The 23,137-nt window shown below is 39.1% G+C and overlaps 1 protein-coding gene across 5 annotated transcripts in view; it reads right to left on the reverse strand.

Annotated features, from left to right (window-relative positions):
* The window catches only part of ascc3 (activating signal cointegrator 1 complex subunit 3), a 159,938-nt gene that overhangs the window by 88,396 nt on the left and 48,405 nt on the right, over nt 1-23,137 (reverse strand). For all 5 annotated transcript variants that reach the window (XM_046847275.1, XM_046847273.1, XM_046847272.1 and 2 more), the window contains exons 9-10: nt 3,787-3,990; nt 2,970-3,110 (exon numbers count right to left, since the gene is read on the reverse strand). In XM_046847275.1, the coding sequence (XP_046703231.1) occupies nt 2,970-3,110; nt 3,787-3,990 (345 nt within the window). The remainder of the gene's footprint in view (nt 1-2,969; nt 3,111-3,786; nt 3,991-23,137) is intronic.

Consider the following 23,137-nt stretch of genomic DNA (forward strand, 5'->3'; position numbering starts at 1 on the left):
TCTGAGGCCATTATGGGGCATTGACACTTTCAAAAAGGACAGCTAATTACAGCTGATGATCATGGAAGGTTCCATAAAGTACATATGAATGTGATTTCAAGTCTAGAAAGTGAACATGGGTCAACATTAGGCTTCGAAAGAAAATTGTAAAGGCAAAGCTGTAAGAGAGAAGGTTATAGCAAAACCATCTGATTGCTGATGGAAGAAGACAGGAAGATAAAGAAATATTTGGTTGAAGCCCAGCATGTCTATAAAGAAAGTGATTTTAGGGTGTGCGAGTTTAAAGGGTCCTGTTTATCAGACTCTTGATCATGAGAGCGTATAAAGTCAAACCGATCTCTTTACCAGTCTACTGCTTCGGTCTTTTCTTATCTCTGGAGCTTCGCCCTGATGAAAGCATCCATACCCTGAGCTATTCGTCACACAAACCCAGCCTAATGACCTGCTTACGTTAATGTGCATGCGCACGCACACACACACACACAGACATGCACGCCCACACGCATTCATCTTTCTCTGATTCTCATTTAGCCACACTAGCACTGGGAATTAATTGTTTATTCAAGGGTATATGATCCTCTAAAGTAACTCCTACCCAGACTAAAAAGCGATTTCTAAATATTCAAAAAGCTAAAAAATATCCGTTACAATGTGGGGGAAAAAAGTGAAATCTAAAAATAAATAAACAATAGAGACAGTAGTGAGGTATAAACGCCTCTAATGACGGTGCACGTCCTTCCACATCTGCCCTGTAGAAAACAGCAGCAGGTGGCACTGAGGCATCTGTTTCACAACCTTCTAAGCAAACATGGTGCAGAAACCTGGTTGCTGCTGGGCTTTGCATATAAAAACCTTTTGGTTAAAAACCCACTGTTAACAATAGCCTGCGTAGCTGATGAGTTCTTTTCTTCTTCTTTTTTTTTTTTATCGCATGGTGCCGTTTACAAGGATTCTGCAGGTTTAACAAAGTCATATTTAAAGACTTTTTCCGACCATTAAGAATAAAATTTAACACCTATATCGCATCAAAACACAAACAGTATGTTGTTAGCAAGTGCCCTAAATAATTTGTTTTCAAGCCAAGTATTGCTAAACGTACACTTTCACATAGCTAGAAAGTTAAATCAAATTTTATGCCTGTAGAAGTTAACAGAAAGCTGATTGGCTGTTGCATAATGTTTTATTTCTAGTCATAATACAGCGAATTGCATTCGGACTAGTAAGAGAAAGAACTGCAACACCAGGGAAACTAACGATCAGGAACATAAAAAAAATAACAACGCTGCGGAAGCATTTCAATGAGCAAGACCTGTTTTAAACTATTTAAAACCTGGAACAGTAAATTTAAGACCTTTAAAAATTGAGATTTTTAAATCTGTATACCTTTTAAGACCGCGTGAAAACCCTGTGTTTAACTTCAAAGGTGTTGACTAATCATCATCAATATCAAAACAGCTCTGAGCTTCTACCGCTCCGACCATGTCAAACTATGTCTTCATGATCAAACTATGTCTTTGTATACAGGGACATGCTGAAACAGCTTTGGGTCTTGTATCATAGAGCAAAACAGACATTCTAGGAATTGAGTGTTTTCTGCTTTACAGCAACGGTTTAGGAAACAAGCACCTATGAGTGCGTCGGTCAGGTCTGCTTTCGGCCATGTAATGTACAAGGTCTGTATGTCTCTCTTCACGTAATCTAAGGCTAATAATAACACATGAATTAAAAATGCTATTCAAAAACTTAAAAACGATCATTCGTCATACCACAGAGGCCCCTGTAAAAAAAATTATGTGAATGTATGAAGCGAAAAGATTTGTATATGCCACAGTTTTTTTGTTTGTTTGTTTGTTTTTTTTAGGTTTTCTGCCATAGAAAAGCTTCAAGGAGAGAGAGGTTCGGGAAAAAAAAAAAAAAAAGAAGGTGAAGGAATAACTATTTATAGCTGCTATACCACAGCACTAGGAAACTGGTTTGCGACCGGATAAAAATCAATATGTAATCATTGGCAGATTGTTGTGATATAGGAAGAATAAAAGCACGTATAGAACGGTTAGCTTCCATCCGCTTGTCCGTGTTCCATTTTCGAGATGAAAATCATCGCTACGGTACAGTTCGTGACGTAATCGGTGCCAATCGCAAACGATACTTTTCAGGAATATGTACCTTGTGGCTTAAAATATGTAAGTTCATCAATTAAAGATGAAATTCAAGCTATTTTTACCTGCAGCACCTTTAAAAGTAATGTACACGCTGACTAGTCATGTAGCCAACAAGTTATAAAGTGAGTGTGACTTCTTTGAGATCTATATCCCATAGTGGTGCTATAATAAACAAAACATTTGTCCATATTGAGTCCAAACCATCACTTACTCTATATTAATTTCCTGTATATAGCACCGCTGGATAAATGCAATATCGCATGAACACGACTGTAGTTATAGTGAATATCAGCACAGCGGTGGTTAGCTACAGCACAAATCACAGCCGTGCCGATGTTCAATAAAATGCTCTCGTGCTCGCGCGATATTGCTTAAATAATCAACTCTGCACTGGTAATGGCCCTCTACTTCAAATCTCACCACGCTTTCATTGATTATTTTCCCAACAGTAGGCCCCATTGTGATTTATTCCCTGCATATAGAGTATAAGCCAGTATAGAATGGAAAGGCCCTGTGCATCTCGGCTGCTGCAGATGAGAACTTTAGGCTTTATATCTTCATAGTTACATTGCAATAGCATTTAAAAACATGGCTAGAAGAAACAGTGAACAGTGTCAGCGATGCTGACATTCCATGTACAGAAACACTAAACAATTATGGCAATTATGGCTGTAACTAGTTAGCGATCTAAAGTGTCAGTGATTCTAATGCATTATAAAACTGCAATAACTAAAAAAAGCCTAAGCAGTCAAGCAAAATCTAAAACTATTTCACTTTCTCTGTGTACAATAAGTTTTAACGTGTTACCTGAGTACGGAGAATTTCCCCTTTGGTCAGCTGCATGTCGCCTGTCAGCTCTTTGACAGCGATGCCCAGTGGCTCCAAGCGCTTACTGAAGTAATTAGTCATCTCAGCAGCTAAAGCCTTCATTGGAGCTACATAGACTACCTATAGATACGGGCAAAAGGGAGAAAGAAAGACAGCATGATAAATGAGTGAACATCATGGTATCATTTGTTCCTTGGCAACCGACACCAATACAGCATTTTAGAGCAAAATGAAGTAGAGCAACAAGACGAGGAAATGGTGAGGTATGAAGATGTCCCATTATCAACTTCATCACCAGCGTTATCATGGGAAAGTGGGTAAGAGTCCAGCAACTGCAGCAAATTTCACAGAAGCATTACACCTGGTCAATGAAGTGTAGTCTTTATGTAAAGATACTAAAATGTTTAGTTTATATATTATATATATATATATATATATATATATATATATATATATATATATATATATATATATATATATATATATATATATAAAAACATACTATACACATGTTTACATGTATATCTGCACTTGTCAGTTTGCACAATTGCTAAGTACATCCATCCATCCATCCATCCACCCATTTATCCATTCTAAACCCCTGCAGCCCAGATATGCTCTGATAGGAATGACATGACCCCGCCTCCCTATGTAAAACTAATACAAAAATTTTTTTAAATGACATTGGTCCAACAATGACTAGTCTCGACATATTTGAGTCCTCGTAAGGATGTCCCCATGAGAGAAAACAAGTATATGTTACTTTTTCAGAGTGACGTTACGAACAGTTGCATACCTTAAACTGGTCTTTGCGGATGACACCTCCTGGCTGCAGGTGCTGGCGGATCTCGTGCAGAACGGTGAGCATGGCAATGTTGGTCTTGCCTGCTCCGGTGGGAGCGCAGATCAGCATGTTCTCATTGGTGTTGTAGGCTGTTTCAAAAACGATCGACTGGATCCTGTTTAGCCGCTTCATACCTTTAAACACCAGCTGGCCAATCTACAACAGGAAGGGAGAGAGAAGAGCAGACATTAAGTTACTCAAACTACGTAGGTAGGGCAGACACTAAAACGTGAGGGTGGGCAATAAATGATCAATCATAATAATAACAGTGCAATACAAGTTAGAAGACGACATGATATCCTACGATATCGATGCAATTTAATAGCACATGTTCATGACTTCATTTTCAAATGTCATTTTATTTATTTGGTTAAAAAAAAAGTCTATACCACCGTTATTTCCGGACTATAAAGCGCACCCATATATAAGCCTGAATTTCACAAATATTTTTATCATAAATAAGCCGCACCTGCCTATAAGCCGTCTACACTAATGTACTTTACACAGGCTTTAACGAAAGACACGTTACACACGGTGTAACGGGTGAAATATGTTGCGCTTCCTTTAGGAGCATAGCGGTATTTTGGGAATAGCATGCAACTGCATTTTTCCGCTATTACTGCGTGTGTGCAAGACGAGGATTATGTCCTTATTATTTTCTGATGCTCATTTCTAAGTTTCTTTGACTAACCTGTAACCCTGTTGGGAAAAAAGTACCGGCTTATAGTCTGAAAAATACGGTATTTAAATTCACTTCACAGATGAGAGATTTGCTCAGAAGGCTTTCTGGTAAAAACTCACTCGTCTCCTATCAGTTTGCACAGACACTAAATTAGTTCAGTGTCTACGTTCATAACCGAAAAAATGTAAAGAAAATGCGATATTCGACAACGCCGACGGTTTTGGATTCTCTCCGCCTGCCCACAGCCACTTATCAAAAAAGGAGAATGTGCGAGAAGCGTTTGTTACCTCGAGTGCGAAAAATCTCTTTACACAGTAGCATATTGCAAGAGGCAGTGTTAAAAAGCCTGCTTTCAATTCTCCTACAGTAACTAATAAAGTCCAGCATCACCTCGCATTTAAACACGTGTGGAGCGAAAGCAGAACAGCCAAAAAAACCACAACCAACTGCGAAAAACTTTCTGCCCCTAAGGCTTTATTTACTCCTTTTTTTCTTCTTCAATGATTCAGAAGATGATTAAGAATCTTAGATGGTTAGCGCTTTTCTGACAGTGAAAACATGGGGTCTCACACGGGATAGTGCTAGCGGAAGAAAACGGATTTACAAACTACAGCGACTGATACAACGTGGTATACGGACTGTTTTAAAAAAAAAAATAAATAAAAAAAAATGAATCAAGCAGTTCAGCAATTAAACCTCAAGCACGTAAGCAGTCAGCATGTAGGCAGTTTCTGACAGCGAGGACAAATCAGTTACAGATGGCTGCACGAAAAAATTAATATTCATTCATCGCAGGAGGAAACCCACATGGACACAAACCTTAACATGAGGTCAAACCTAGGACCCTGGAGCTGTAAGTCGGCGAGGCTACGTGCTCTGCTGCCACTGCAATAAATACTCTAGTTGGTATTAGGATTGTATTTGCAAGACATATTGCTGCTTCCTAATAGACAGCAGGGTTCGACCAATTCAACTGACAGTGGAGCAAAAACAGAAATTCTGTAGTCTGTTTAGGCTGAAACTTTTCCAAATCTTAAACTTATTTCTTCCACACCAGCTGGAGGGCAGCTACACGTGTGAGACGCATATGGCGAGATAGAGGAAGCAACAGGCCAAGATCGACAGCGGCCAAAACGCGAGTGCTGCACCACCAGTCCAAAACTAATTAGACTTCTATCTGGATAGTATTGGCAGAGTGCAAGTACTCTCCACTTCTTTTCACCGCCAGCGTCGTCCCCGGTCTTGAAGCGCAAACAAATCTTCTAAACAAGAAAACAACCTAGCCTCTAGGTCCAAGCCAAGTACACTCCAAAAAGCAACAATATGTCCACGCCTCATGTCGGACCAATTAAACTCCAGCTTTGCGCTTCCCACAAACGTTCAGCGCTGCAGTAAATGGCTGAGGGTCAAAAAAAGTGTCATCGAGTCTGTAGTAGGAAGGGGGTTTGGATTGGCGCTGAGTGGTGTCAGGACCTGTCAATCAACCCCACCTACGCTGACCGACTTCACCATGACAACGGCCCAAAAAATACGACAGCCTTCAATCTCACAATAGATATGAAATCATAAAAAAAAAAAAAAAAAGGAGGAACATTTAAGCCGCTGCCGAACGGAAATATTTTGTTCCTTGGAGTCGGAAGTATGCTGAGACCAACACTGACCCAGAGCAATAACATATGTAATTAATAACTCATCATTCCAACAGCGAAACCGCCGGGACATGTCTGTGCCGTCTCCTAGTGAAACTGCAGAGACAAACCTGCGAGACAAGGCTTATTTTATGTGACGAGATAGTGATAGGACACAAGGACACTGAATTTCACTGTTTGTTCATAGATAAAAACAACTATGTAAACTAGTAGCATGTGCGCATCCGTCGTTCTTGCTCTGTCTCTCTCTCTCTCTCTCTGCATCTCTCTCTTTCAGCCATCTTCTTTCACACAGCTGGTCAGGAATGCCTACGGCTCAGGAGGCACTGTCATTTATTTAAGAATTCATTAAAAATATGTCATTGCTCTACTCTTTTTCTCGTTTCAGTCCAATGCTCATAAAATAGGAAGAAATACTGTCTTCGTCTCTCTCTCTTACTCTTATTCTCTCTCATTCTCACTCTGGTGCTGGCAGAAAGGCAAAAAAAAAAGGTTATTAATGAATCAAAGAGCAACGGTATTAGTGTCCACTTATTCCAGGAAAGCTGAAGACAGTTGTGAGGCGAGTAAATGAGGATGTAGGGTAGACAAGCTGGGCCATTGAGGTTGAGTCTTCGGGGAAGACCTAAAGTGGTACGCTTCAACATTACTGAGGGAAGCGTTTTTATCCAGACAAGCCAAAGCAAATGGGTTTTGATGCTGGTTTAACAGTCAAGTATTCAAAATCCCCTACAGCAGTGTGTGATGAGGATGAAAGAGGGGAACGAAACATCGGTCCTGGAGTATCAAACTAGATACAAAGAGATGCATTTAGAAATGTTTTGTAGGTCCATTTTAAACACAAAATGTTGTGTTCAAGAAAAATCCTTGTCCTGAGTCTGTAAGAATTGAACGCTTGTAAAAGTAAACCTTTAGAACCTCATGAGAGAGTCCAAATCACGCTGAAATGTTCGACCATGATGTCAAGGCGTATTTATTACAATTACACAGATACTGTGTTTATTTTAACTTTTGATGTGTTACAGTGGCTGAGCTGCATTAGTGGAAGAACTTGGTAAAATTCCTGGCTGTAGAACCAAAAGTCTAGTGAGTGGAGTTTGTTTAGACTCAACCCCTGGGTTGTTCAATGAAGGGAGAGCTGGAATGGGTCCGTCCCCACCTTAGAAGAGAGGGTTCATTGGGATTTAACACTCGTTTCACTTACGAGGTACTTCTTTACTGTTTTGCCATTTTATTTATTTCTTCAGCTTTCTCTGCGCTTATATATTTACAACCGATTGTTATTTAGCATTCACGCATGAGTGCGAAGAGAAGCATCGCCACCAAAGCTTTTATAAATCAGGCAGGAATTCTTAGCTTGGTTTAACCAATAAAGGCACGTGAAACAAATAAAAGTCTGATAAATGTCCATCTCAGTAAAAAGTGAGTCCCTTTCCTCCACCAAGCATCCACTGTAGTTCCAACGATTATTTGTCGAAAGGGGGAAGTGTTCAAAGCAGTTATAAATATTCACCGCCGAACATGGCGCTCCCATCGTCTCGCTTTCGCTTCCTGCGCTGCATTGTGTCACCGCACCGACCGAACAGCTGCGCCCATTTTAACAGCCCACTTCGATTTGATTTATCGACTTCGTCTGTTTGAAACAAAGCGTCGAGGTCCTCGCACTCCTTGAACATGCAAATGCATGCAAATGTATGCATGCCCCAAATGTTCACCTTGAGGTAATGCAAGCATGTTGTAAATACCGACTTGCCACTGGTACAGAATTTCCATAGAGGAAGTTCAGTGCTGCATCATGTCATGATCTCGAAAATTATTTTTAAAAATGTTTCAGTTTCTGCTTTCCCCTCCCTCTGTTGTCTGTTCTTCCAAAACACATCTGTATTAGCATGCTAAAATATGCACACTTTCCCTCAGACAATAAACACAAACTGGTGCAGGAGCAATGATCTATAATGTACAGATAGTCCATATTCTTTCATATAGGCTCTGCCTGTTGTATAATAAAGCTGACTTTTCTTTGATCCGCAGTAGTTTGTGCACGGGCTGGCAGCACGAAGGTGATCTCGGTGATCAACAGGTAGTGGATCAGTTGCCCTTGGATGCGCCTTGTGCATGCTTTTAAGCCTCATAACATATGTTTTACCTTTAAAGTAAAGAATAACTAATACCAATAGGAAATCACTTAAGCCAAGACTACAGCATACAATGACATTCTATCAATTTTGACCATTTTGTGTTGCCAGCATTGTAGTGAGATGGTCAAATGTCCATAGAATTTCAGAAATATAATGTATATAAACCAAAGATATATTATAAAGTTAGGATTGCAAGCAATAATAAAAAAAAAAAAAACAATAATACGTTCACAATCCACTGAGCTTTATGAAGCCCCCCTCCAATCACCATGCACCTGTATTTAAACCCCATCTGCATCAGCAGCCACTGTACATCATAACATAATTACTGGTGTCAGAAAACAACTACTAAAGGATGCACTAGGTTTTATTTAATTGACTGCTGAATGTGTTTCAATTCATTGGGACTGATTAGGACAGTATAAAGGTCATTTTGCATGTCCGCTTAATAATCACAAGCCTTTTTTGTCCTGTAGAACAGCTTGTGTTTTGGCAGCATCGTGTTCACTCAACATGTGTTTAATCATTACGGCGATGCAACACTGTACTCGATAAACTTTGAAGGGAAAACAAAAACAGCGTCTTTAACACACACACCCCAAGCTTGTTTTGGTGAACTAATAAACTATAACTATTAAAGTTTAAAATAAAATAAAACGTGAATGACAGTCCAGTCATTTTGAATGGCATACTATTTTACTCAGAGAGAAAGCACCTAGCATGAAGCTACAATCTCCACTGACATAAATGAATCATTCAATCTCTCTTAACTAAAAAGCTCAACCTGGACAATGTAAAAGTTTATTTCTGCAAGATTTCAGCATTGTTGTTTGGCTCTGAACTTTGTTTGAAGTTAAATATAAAGAACTGTTCTTGACACTTAGTGCCCACTCAAAGCACAAAACACCCTTTACAGAGTTCAGAATCCAAGGCTAAATGTCAGAAGATTAGCAACAAGTTATGTATAAAAACTTATATATATATATATATATATATATATATATATATATATATATATATATATATATATATATATATATATATATATATATATATATATATAAAAACATTTTTCCCTTTTTTTTCCCGGACCACATTAGCATTATAAAAAAAAAATCCTAATTTTTTTTACATTTCAAGAATTGATCTGGCATGATTTCTCACGAATGTGGATAAATGTGGGTTTTTTTTTTTTTTTTTTGCTATAAAAACCAACAGAATAATGTGTTTGGACTTTGGATCAGTTTTCAGCAGAGCATATTCAGCACACATCAATATCTTCAATTCATGTCTAAAGCATGTTTTTTTTCTTCTTTCTTGGAAGGCAACATCAGCCATAGACTGCAGAACGTAAGTGGTACAGAAAAAATCCCATCCATAGATGATACTTGGGCATCTTGCCATAATTAATCTATATCAGCTTTGGCAAAGCATCTCTTTATAGATCTGTCTTAGTGCGTGCGCAAAGTGTTTTAGTCATGAAACAGGTTTGGGCCTTTTAGTCCAGGAAACAGAATCTTTGTAGACAATTGTGTTCTTTCAACTTTATGGCAACAGTCACTCGAGTGCACAAAGAGTAGTGTGTATAGATTTCCAGTAACAGTATTTCATCAATTTCCTTTTCATTACAAAACCAAATCTAGGCCTGTAAATACTACTGTAATACTACTACTTTCTACTACTACATATTTCTTTATGCTACTACTTTCTTTATACTACGACTTATTATATAAATATCCTTCTGATGCATGTTGAGATAAACAGTGAGTAAGTTACTGAAATCAGTCAGTGAGATAAATGATAAAACAATAAAACGATGATAAAACAATAATGAATGGATATTCGGTACCACCCAAACGAGGATGGTTTCCTTTCTAAATCTGGTTCCTCTCCAGGTTCCTTACTCATAACTTCTCATGGAGTTTTTCCCTTGAAACTGCCACCACTAGTTTGCTCATTAGGGATAAACTGTTGAACAAATAAAACTGAATTGAATTGGATAGAAAGATGATAGAAAAGTGGGAGCAGGGAAGAGAATACCAGGGAACGTACCTCAGTACAGTAGTGTGAAGAAAAAAGGCAAATAAATGTGCATTAAACAGACCATTTCTTTCCCAGGACATTTTCTACCTGTGAAAAGCACTGAAGTAAAAGTAAGTACATTCTAGCACTGACCGGAAGCACATTCATGTGGACCAAATTCCTATTTTGAATCCTTGAGCATGCTCAGAGAAAGCAAAAACACCCTCGGACACACACTAACTACTAAATTAACCCTCAGTGCTGCAGCCTGACCTGACAAATGGCTACACTTGGCTAGCGATGGCATTGTACTGCGATCGTTTTGGTGACCCATATAAAGCTCACCTGTGTGTGTGTGTGTGTGTTAAAATGAAAACTTGGGGTTCCTTCCAGGCTTCTGAGAGTCCAACACAACCTAACAGTCTAATTAACAGTGTGGATGCTCAGCCATCGGGCCATATGTGCTTACTGGGGGAAGTGGGAATACACCATCAATTCACCAGTGACTTTAAACACACTAATTGGACCCTCATAGAGGCTAGCAGAGATTTTACAAGAATTCTCAAATACCCCCATCTCCTCTGTCTTTTTCCTCTAATTACCCTGGTCTTATAACTGTGAACAAGAAGGGGAAAATCTCTCTCTCTCTATATATATATATATATATATATATATATATATATATATATACACAGACACACACATATATACACACACACACACACACATACACAGTGCTAGCAACTTGGATGCTTATCTTTAACAGTGTGTATATAGTGCAAACGTTTGTGGGAATTAGTGTAGAAAACAGAGAGCGCCCTTTCATGTATAAGCGGCTGCTATATAATTAAATTTGTTAATAGAAAACGAAGAGATATAATTGTTGTCGTTTGCATGCTATCCTTTTAATTACTTTTTGGTTCCGTTTCATTCCATTTGAATTGACGACTTGATCAAGTTTTAATTGCCAGTTTTAGCAAACAGCTTATCTGCTTGCCTCGAGCCCACACAGCACAAAATGACCTGCTTGAGTGACACACACACACACACACACACACAGAAAATAGAAAAAGAATGCAAACTTTTGCATAATTTAAACTGACTCCTTCTTATTGAAACACAAACACACACAAACACACACACGTGTGCACACACCCTGAGAAAAACAGAGACCTCCACAGCAGATGCGCCATATCTGACAAGCTGGGAGATGCAGATGCAGCAAACAGGAGGTCTATTCATTTCCCTTCAGCAGAACTGCAGGAAGCGAGGGAAAGAGGTAAAAAGCAGGGGGAAGAGGAGAGTAATTTATCACGCCATCGTCAGGCAATTGTCCAAGTGGAACCCGAATCCGAGCGCGAGCAGTGCAGTAGCCTGAAGTCACCCAAGAATTAAGCAGAAATGTCCATTAGTCTGCAATCCACATCGCTCACCTTCAAACGTAAACAAAATTAAAATAAAAAGTTCCAAAACTATTAATTAACAACCTGGCTGTCGAGTTTAACGTTAATAAAAAGGCTGAAAAACCGAAAAGGCCAAATTTAGCTCGAATGTGAACAGTCACCTTTTCCACTTAAAAACGACAGCTGCCAAAACAGCAGCATGCTGTAGTGTTCCTTTAAATTTAAATATGCATGAATGTTGATGGCATTTAGCTGCTTCACACCATCCCCCACACAACAGCAGTGCACATTCTGAATAAGAAAAAAGAGGGGTTGAATTTCATCTGAACTACAGCCAGAAGTGAAACAATTAAGCAGGGAAAAAAAGGAATTCACTGCGCACTCAAGCACCCCATGAAAGAAAAACCCAGTTTCATAGCGGAAGCAGTCGCGTGTGACTTTAGCCGAGGTGGGCAATTAGGAAACGTGACCCGGTGTAGACTTAAGATGGTGGAAAACACTAAAAATGAGCGTTCAAGAGTAGTAAAACAGTAGCTGTACATCCAAATGCAATTCTTGGAATAGAAAGATAATGGTTTGGACAAAGTCTTTTTCTTTTAAATAAAAAACCTGCATGCTCACTAAATGTATGAAGGGATGAGAGTTGAGGCATTGAATTTCCTTAATTCAATATTTCGTTCGTTAACTGGGAAATCATGAAAGGCAAAATGCTAAACATTAGGGCACACGACTACGTTGACTATATATAAGGACACGCCTTGTAGGGAATAAAATCTTAACACTGTGTGCCACACAAGTCACACAATTCTTTTATGTGCCCATATACACTATACACACAAAAGTATTAGCACACCAGACCTTTCCAACCATACGTGGTTCCTCCCCAAACTGGCAGCAAAAGATTGGAGGCATACAACTGTATAGGACGTCTTTGGATGCAGTAGCATTCAATTCTTCCTTCACTTAAACTAGAAGACCCAAACCAGTTCCAGCATGGCAATGCCCCTGTACACAAAGCCAGCTCCATGAAGATGTGCTGTCCATGGTTTGGAGTGAAAGATCTTGAGTGGTCTGCTATAGAGCTATGATCACCCCAGTCCTCTTTACCCTACATCAGTACCCGACTTAAGTAACAGCCTTGTGCTAAATGAACATTTATATAAAGACAGCTAGCACTCGTCATTCCTATCAACATGCTACAGTAGCTTTATGATAATTTGTGTTCTGTCGTTCACACTTCTGTCGTTCACACTTCACCACATCTCTCAGAACAACCCGTCCAGCCTGCACCATACAAGTGCTTGCGAATATATAAGCAATCTAAAACAACAACCGTTCTGTTCGTCTTCAAGTCTATGAATTATTAAACCGTGATTTTATATCATGTACTAGTTTTAATATAAGCTGATAAACTGCTGCCAACAAATCCTAAAAAGTATCCAGCAACAAACATGGGAAGAAGCTGCTCATTATTAAGTGGCTTCCTGCTCCGTTTTTTTTTAAGTCTAATGAGGTTCGAGTTTAAGCACTTCACTATGCTACAGTTCTTCGACAGTGTACTAGCAAAGCCAAACAACGCACAGCTGGATATCCCTGAGCAACAGTAAATCAAAATACCTCTCATCTCACGAGTTATTTCTGTTGCTGGAGTAATTAATTTTCTCCACTGTAATGCTGAGCCGCTCAATTTATTTATTTTTTTTTCCTCCTACACATGCACTACCTAGCTGCAGCATCCTATACCATTAATCTCTTGCTTTCGCATTAGCTTGTAAGGCAGAACGGGGAAAAAAAAAACAAAAAAAAAAAAACAACATATTTAAAGATGGCACCTGATATTCGGTAATGCTATCAGGTAGCTATCAGCAGAAAACGGTGGAGAGGATATCGACATAAAAAAAGAAAGAATTTGATTTGATTCTGCAACAAATCCAGCTGAAATATCACACATTGCTGGTAGCACAAAGTATAGCATCGCAAAGTAAATCACAGGATAATAGCAGCCAAAGCTGCAGATTAATGGTGTCCTGGGGAAGATGGTGTAAAAGCAGATGTCAAATCTGTTTTGGGATGCTTTCGGGACAATAACACTTAATCTCTGTAAAATATATAAGGCAAATAATAAAAAAATAAATAAATAGAGAAAACCGTGCCACTGGGTTTCTATTATAAAAAGAGCCATAGCGAACTCCAAGGCTACTTTACTCAACATGACCCAAGCTCTCCTCCCTGTTCTTTGCTTCTATAATTAGGCTAATCATGCTTGTTTACTCCACAATACTTACATATTGTTTACTAGTTAGTATTACAGCGATCAAAAGCATTTTAGTGGACTGTACTAATCACGATTCAATTCTGCGTTGGTTCACCTACTTCTCGTTCTCGTAGTATACCGTGTCCAGAAAAGAGTTCGCTATATCATACGGAGATTGCAAAAATTTAATCCTGATAAGGAGAAGGAGTAGAATTATCCATTGTGTCCGAGTGGGAGAGAGGACTAATGTCTACTGTCAATCACACAGACATGTGTAGCTGTGAAGCAATGCATGCTGGGTTTCTCCATGTGTGTTACGCTTCTACTGTATGTTATGATGAAGCAGTAGAAAATGATGTCACGTGTCTTGAAGAACCGTGTTAACTCTCTCCGGGAGCTGTTGTTTGATGGTGGAGAACTAGCTCATGGGTGCAAATTGGTGACCAAAGAAATCGACTAAGTGTAAAATGTCATTATGCACCTATTACACAGAGGTAATAGTATGGTCTTTGTTCGTGTTGCCTCGAACAAAACATCGTATAATGGCTATTAAAACGGTTCATTAACGTGTCCCACTATGCACATGTTAAAAACCAGAAGCAGTGGTGGACGAAGTACACAAAGCGTGTGCTCGAGTTAAAGTAGATACGCAACTGCTCCCTCCACTTAAGTAAAAGAAGTACAAAAGTATTTGCCTTTCAAAATACTTAAGTACTATGATTTATTATTAATATAACGTTTCTATTATCATTTTTGTCACAAGGCTCTTTGCTGAATCGTCTCAGTTTATATAAAAAGACTCTGTTACTCTTTGCACAGCAATCTATTGATAGAATAATAATGACTTAAACACTTAATGATATCAATTAAAATGATCATGAGCCCAAAATCTTGTTCTCAACTACTTTAAAAATAAATAAATAAATAATCATGCAAATAAGGTCAGGAGTCTTATGGGAAGTTAGAGTCAGGAGTTTCTTCCATCATTTATTCCTCTCTAAACGCTGAACTGTATGTTTGTGATAAGTAGATAGCAACAAGTGGCAATCAGAACAAGTTCAAAACCCTGATTGGTGACTTGCTGCGTATTGGATTATTTTGGTTTTTATCCACTCAAAAATAAAAAGGAACGACCGATTTTGCAAAATGTAGCTAAATATTTGACTTTGAAATGAAGTGAAGTGAAAGTAAAAGTCTCAGAATTACATTTGCTTTGTTATTGTCCACCACTGGACATAAGTGATTTCACTATGGAATGACACTGATGCATATCGGGTGGGTTTTGATGCTACTGATTTCTCTAATACGCGTGTTTTTAGCAACATTACTGTATATAGATCAGTCACAACCATATTGCAAATGACATGGCGCATACCGAGTTCTTTAGCTTTTTCACATTTGTCCCATGTTGCAGATTTATTCAAACGCTAACCTACAATGATACACAAAAACAATTTCCCAATCCAATACTAACACATTGCATTCAAATAAGTATTCAGTATTCAGACCCTTGGCTAAGGCACTCCAAATTAGGCACAGGTGCCTTCTGTTGGCTTTGATTATGCTGAGATGTCTCTGGCCTGGAGTTCAGCTGTGGCAAATTCAATTGATTGGACATGATTTAGAAAGGCACACGCCTGTGTGTAGCTCCTGCAATTCTCAGAGCAAAGCCAGACCGAAAACCGGACTGTGAAGTCCAGGGAACTCTCCGTAGGCATTTGTGATAAAATTGCGTTGAGACAGAGACCCAGGCAAGGGTATAAAACCATTTATAAAGCTCTGAACAATTCCACAAGCACAGTAGCCTCCGTTAACGAGAAATGGAGGAAGTTTGGAATTGGCAGCACTCTTCCTTCTGGCCAAACTCAGTAACCAGGTTAAAAGGCTTTGGTCGGGGCGGTAAGTAGGAAATCCAGTGGTCACTCGAATAGAAGTCCTCTACAAAGAGCTGCGAACCTGATATAAGGCCATTTATTTCAGAAATAATCAATCAGTCTTTTATGATACTGTGGATAGACGGAAGCCACTCATGAGTAAAAAGTCATATGTCAAGCATTTAAATGATTCTGAAAGAATAAGACATGGTCTAATGAGACAAAAATGACTTCTTTGGGCAGAACTCCAAATCTTACATCAACTGACAAAACCAGGTACTGCTCATCAACTGGATAAAAAACATTTCTAAGGTAAAGCAGGGTGGTGCCCACCTAAAGCAGGGTGGCGCCCACCCAGTGCTTCTCAGTAGGGGCCTAAAAGACTGCATGGATGGAGCCAAATATAGAGGTCCTTTAAGAACATCTGCCAATATCAGGGTTTATACAGCCTTGATAGCAATAGGGCAACATTTTAGCTTCCTGCATGGTAACAACCCACAGCGTACAGCTTACACAATGATGCAACAAGACTTCCTTGAGTGACACAGCAAAATCCCAGACTTCCACATCTCACAGAACATATGTGGTGTGATCTTCAGATGGATCCCCTTTTAATTAAACTGAGCCTGAGAGGATTTGTCTAGAAAAATTGGAGAAGCTGTCCACATCATAAAAAAAAAAACATGCAGAGATGCCAACAAGAAGACTCAAAGCCAGAGGTGCTTCTCCGAAAATTGAAAGAGGTCTGAATACTATTTGAATATTCAAATTCTTCTAATTAAATAACATATATAGCAAAGATACTGTAATGTGAACATAAAGCTAATGGTCCTAGAGGTGGAAAAAAAATAATCTGTTTAATGTCTATGGTACAATCCAAGAAAGATTTGCTCTAGTAACAGAAAGCTGGTTGGCTGTTGCATGTTGGCCTCGTTTCTAGTCGTAATACAGCAAATTATATTTGAACTAGCGAAAGAAAGAACTACAACACCATGGAGACAAAACAAAAAACATTCTAAAGTGCTGTGGGAGCATTTGAATAAGCATTAGATGGAGCGTTTAGAAGTTGAACGATATGGGTTTTTCTCTGACCGATACCAATAATTAAAAATCAGGGCAGCTGATGGCCGATATACGATACCATTCTTTTTTTTTTTGGTTGATTTTCTTTTTTCTCCCCTTTATCTCATAAAATCGAATAATTAAGAAACAAGAAGTGATACAGAAAATTGCTTAACTGAAACATTTATTAAACAACACACGCCTCTCCAATCAGTGCACCTGTTACCAGGTTTTGGTCCCTGTGCCTACCTGTAGCCAAAACTACAGCTAAGTGAAGGCTCGCTAACGATTCAGTTTCAAACGTTATTCTCATTCTCTCTTCAACAGTAGATATATTGAGATTAAGAACGAAGGATAAGAACTTAAAGGCCGGGACACACCAAGCTGATGGTCGACCAGTAGTACATCATCAGGTGTTTTTTGTGCGTTGGTCGGCTTTATTTCTTTCCGCACCGTTAGCTCTGTTCGTTTCTGTACATCGAATCAGAGGCGGAGCTTGTCGGCGGGAAAGAATCCGATTGGCTATTTAGCTTAGCGAATGACCACAGGAGAAAAAAAAAACCTAACGCGCTTGTTGTCATTCTTGCTCTTACCTTTGCAACTTAGTAGACATGATTGAAAAAAGCTACAGAAATCTGTTAGTAAAGATCGCGGTGTAAACGCTGCTTGCTTTATATATTCCCAGTTCTAGCACTCCCGGTTTCCCTGTTTGGAGGCTAAATGCAGACTACTGCCACCAGCTGGTATGGGAGAGTTATGTCTCTCACACAAGTGCAGATGGTACACGCATGGTTTGGTGTGTCAGATGCGTCTGCCTAATAATCGGCCTAATTTGCAGCACAATCGGCCGAAGCCGATTAATAAAAAATTGACATTGGAAAATTAAGACCGGTTTCAAAATATTTAAAACCTAAAACAGTGAATTTTTAGGCCTATAATCACATTTTTTATTTTTAGTTTAGACTTTTTAAGACCCTGCGAAAACCCTGACAAGCAGACACAAAGTTTCAGGACAATTCTAATAATAAAAAAAAAAACCAACGCATTCTACCCAGTAGTATATTTATATATGCAATCTGTATTTGTTTATTTCTGTGCCAGATTAACATTCTATTCTTATATATTTTTACACCTGCGTGGCATTTCTGAATAAAGAAGCAGCAAAAAAAAAGGGGAGGGGATTAGAAAAGGCAATCAAGCAGGATTAATTATGGATGTGTTTTTGCTTCGGTGCCTGGTGCCAACAGCAGCCTACACACTGTGAAGTACAAGTACGTAGGTAGCGTGTAGTCTCTTGTTAATGCTAGGTTCATCCTAACTTCTGTAACTGCTTTAGGACCCTCAAAGCACTACAAGCCTTTTAAAGCAGATCTGTATTTTTGTGGGTTCTCGGAGGCCAGGGCAGACTCAGAGAGTTCTTTGTCTGCGGCTTTTACAGTAAAATGAGCGCATAGTTTGAGTTAATGACTCTTGTTACCGATACAAAGGACAGGCAGTGAACGCTCCTGATGTGCAAGGTTTTAAATAACATTCACTCGTTTACAACATTTATATGTGCTTCTGGAAATGCATTAAGGTCATTAAACTTCATTAGGGCAGGCAGAGGCTGTACAGCCTGGAGCGGAGCAGACTGCCTCTGTCCATGGTGCTGAAAGAAATGATCATTTATAGCCCGCAAATGTCACATATGCTGTTGCATGTATTCACATCTAGACAGCTATTTAAAACCAGCATAGTGAGTGGCATCCGGTGTTATTCCAATTTTTGTTTATCATTTCTGCAGTTTAGATTAGAAAAAGATATATTTATGCAGAGTGGGCTGGGGAGGGAACGAATTAATGCACAAAGAGAACTTTTCCCTATATATGTGTGTTTTTCCTTATACAGAACATCTGTTAAAAACCAAATGCATATGCAGAATTCTCTGTTGGTCCTTGGAGGAGCTCTTTCACATATTTATTCACAAAAATTAAGAAGGCTTTTAGTGGTGTGATGAGGGGATGGTAGTCCATGTGATTCATTAGTTAAAAAGGGTCTCTAATAAATTCTCCACTTTTAATGTTCCACCGAGCTATTAAAGGCACGCCTAGCCGGCATGTCCCTGTTGCCCATTATAGCTTTCAATAAATGACAATCACGCAGCGCTTAAAAAGAACAACAGAGAGGCTTCTCCGGTCTGCCTTTGGAAAGCCTCTAATAGCATGTAAAGACTTATTAGCTGCGCCGCCGTGACACTTTATAAGAACAAGGCACTTTGTTTCAGAGTTGCAGGAGCTTTGCTAAATGAACGGAGCTGCTGCTCCTCTTCTGTTAATTTGCACAACTCAGCTTAAGGGCCTCCATATCAATCTTCATCAAGCCCAAAGAGGAGAGCAAATCTGCTTAAGCTGCAGGCGAATACATCCGCACAAAAAGATAAAGCTTCTCAAAAGCAGATGTATTCAGTGTTAAAAACTAAGCAAAAATCTAGTTTCAGGCATGATTTGTCTCTTTGCCACTCTGCTGGAAATGACTTCCGTATCACCAAGTTCAGGGCCACGGGCGTATTTTGCACTGTGCTGTTGCAGAAACTGAACAGGGTTTTAACAACAGCTGAAGATGCATGTTGGCCAACACTGTCTATTTTATCCTTTATTCAGAATTAAGGGTCAACTTCAGGAACCTGTCTGGATTTTAAAAAAATCTGTGTTCCCATGTTTTCAGTAACTTGGGGAAGAAAATTCCCAAATTTTGTTTTTTTTTCAGGCTGGATTTGAACAAGGCAATTTTGAAATAATTTATAACAGGTATGTTAAGTGAAAAGGACTTGTGCAAAATATCTTCAAAAACCTGCTGCGAATATTGATATGACCTGCTGCAACTGGATGACATCAAACACTGATGTTAAAATACACTTTCTGTTCCTGTATGCAGCAACACCACAAACCAGATTCTCTTTCATGCTGATTCTCGCCTGTTGGAATTTCTGAAAAGGCCAAGCCGTAACGTGTTGATATTCTACCGTTCACCGGTCTTCACGTGATTCGAATTTGCAGGAGGCCAAACATAAAATGAGAAACTCCTTCGAACGGATCTTGTTTTTCCGGTGTCCAAAATGTGCATGCGTATCAAACCTGCTTTATTTTTGAAGCTATTACGTTATATAAGCACACAGACCCTCACTATACATAAGCCAGAATATCTCTGATCAGACTCCAATAATCATCAGTTGTAAAAATCAAATGTGAAAATATATCTATATACTATTTGAACATGCATTTTCTCTGCATGGTTCATAAACGTTCATCAGTAGACAATTATAGACAATTTTGCTGGTAAATCAAATGGGTATTATAATAAAATGCCACTTTGTCTCACAGCAGCACTGGATGTAGAATCTCACAGCATGGTCCAGAAGCATTTTCAAACCCTCTAGTATGCTATATGTCCAAAAATGTGTGGACACATGATCTTCACATGCACATTTGCTTTTTGAACATCTCAGTTCAGGTGTAATCCCCCACTAGCTATTATAACCCCCACTCCTTTTCCTCTAGTAGAATGTTTTACTGGATTTTGTAGTGAGGCTGTGGGGATTTGCTCATTCAGCCACACGAGCATTAGTTCTGATACTGATTTCTGGCAAGAATATCTGGTCAGCGTTTATTCCAGTTCATCCCAAATGTGTTCATTCAGGTTGAGGTCAGGGATTTGTGCAGGGCACTTGAGTTCTTCTACTCCAACCCTGGCAAGTTATGTTTGCACAGACCCCACAATGTGCACAAAATTTGCATGCTTATGAATTGAATTCGAAGGAGCAAAATATTGTAACCATTCCTTAAGAACAGTCTCAACTAAATCCTACAACAAGCATTCCATCACTGGCCTTGTGCTAACAAGAGTCTCAGACAGACGCAGGTTGTCCACATGGAAATCAGTGCAAGTTTCATCTACCAAATACAAACTGTTCCTGTCTCATTTTGGATGGCTTTTTTTTTTTTTGAGCAGTTTTGCAATTTAAGTCATAGATTGCATAGATGCAGTTACAAAAACAATTCTGACCAATATCTTACCAAACATAATTTCTTTCTTATACTAGTCATGGAGCATCTACCATCCATATTTTGACAGACCACACCTTTCATTTGTCATCCTCATTGTTGCTCCTAAACGTGTGCAAGCTCCTAAATGCCATTTCTAGAAGCGTTCGTTTGCTCCTACAGGTGAGTGTTTAACGTTCACACAGGGAATTCTCGGATTTCATGGCTGAAGCGCTGTTTTGAATGCAGATTGTATCTGACAGGCTGTGTGGTGACCTGTGTCTTTCCTCCTTCTCACATAAACATATGCACCTGAGCCTCAACCAGCAAACAGCGCAGACACAATAAGCATGGAAAAGGCGTGACTAATTAGTCCACTCAAACCCAAACTTCACACATCGTTGCGTCACACTCTGCGATCCTCTGAACTGGCTCCTGTAACAAACCCACCGATGTAAACCTGTCATTTAGATTAGGAACGAAAAGGGGAAAGGAAAGAAAACATGCTGCGTGTAAAGTCATTGCCCACTGAGGCACAGAGGAGGCTGACACTCTAAAGTCTGCGGCTTCCTATAAGCTTTTAAGACTTCTGTACCAACCCGATGATCTAAAGTACAGGTTGACCTAACAGAGTTCCATTCGGAGCAAACATTTTTCACTAGCACCACTCCAATTATACATTCTGCTCTCAGCCTCCCACTCCTCCGACAAACGTGTGTAAAATCTGGTATTATCTCGAAAAGCTATAGTGTGCAGGAACCACACCGCTTAGCCTTAGATACTCATTTTAACACAATTTTCCAGTGACTTATATATTTATTTACACCAGCAGGCAAAAAAAAAAAAGTAAATTAGGCTACAGCACAGGGACGTAACCAAATGCAAATACATTATTCACATTAGAATAGATGATGTGTCCTAAACTGAAGCAAATACACACATGAATATAGAGATAAGCTTGATTACTAGGAAAAGGTTCACAGAGCAAATGGGTGGGACTCATGATCCTGCAGGATGCAAGGAACCAAACTTTCATGCAGATTTTGCAGAAGTTTAATAAAGGTTAATGATAATGATTTGCATCAGTAGTCTGATATAAACACTCCCTTCCTGAGCACCAAAAGCAGATCTTATTCTGTATTTATTTCTAAAGCTATTACTCCATAATGTATAAGCACACAGACCTTCACTATAAATGAGCCAGAATATCTCTGATCAGACTCCAATAATCATCAGTTAAAATGTGAAAATATATCTACCGTAATTTCCGGACTATAAAGCGCACCCATATATAAGCCGCACTGAATTTGACAAAGATTTTTATTTTGAACATAAATAAGCCGCACCTGTCTATAAGCCGCAGGTGTCTACACTGAAACTAATGAACTTTACACAGGCTTTAACAAAAGACAGTGTCTGTAACACGGTGTAACGGGTGAAATATGTTGTGGCTCCTTTAAGAGCAGAGTGGTATTTTGGGAATAGCCTGCCGCCGAATTTTTCCGGTATTACTGCATGTGTGCAAGACCGAGGAATATGTCCTTATTATTTTCTGATGCTCATTTCTAAGTTTCTTTGACTAACCCATAATGCTGTTGCCAAGAAAAATAAAAAAGCACGAGTTTTGGAAACCTGTCTGTGCTTTTATGATTTCTGTTGCAACTGGAGTTAGTAAGCTCTCCCTTCATCCAGACTCAACGCGTTACAATGGCTTGTATCTAAACAGTAGCCGACAAAGTAAGTCATTGTTCACTGTCTTCCTCCTTCCTTTCACAACTATTTCTCTCGGGAGTTTTTCTTTTGGCATCGCCGTGCGTTTAACACCGGTGGAAGCTTTTCTCCCGATGCCGTGCAGCTCAGAACACAAGTGAGGTGCGTTTTTTTTTCGTTTCCGTTCAGAAATGTCATTGGTCTAATGTCGCTCAGTTTTTTGGCTTGAAGTTTGTGAAACGGGAAAAACCCAGGAAAAATCCATAAATTAGCCGCTTCGTTGTTTAAGCCGCGGGGTTTAAAACGTGGGAAAAAAGTAGCGGCTTATAGTCCGAAAAATACGGTATATACTATTTTAACATGCATTTTCTCTGCATGGTTCATAATTGTTCTTCATCAGTATTAAAAGACAATTTTGCTGATAGATCAAATGGGTATTGTAATGAAATGCCACTTTGTCTCACAGCAGCACTGGATGTAGAATCTCACA

This window comes from Silurus meridionalis, chromosome 4, assembly GCF_014805685.1.
Source record: "Silurus meridionalis isolate SWU-2019-XX chromosome 4, ASM1480568v1, whole genome shotgun sequence".
Lineage (NCBI taxonomy): Eukaryota > Metazoa > Chordata > Actinopteri > Siluriformes > Siluridae > Silurus > Silurus meridionalis.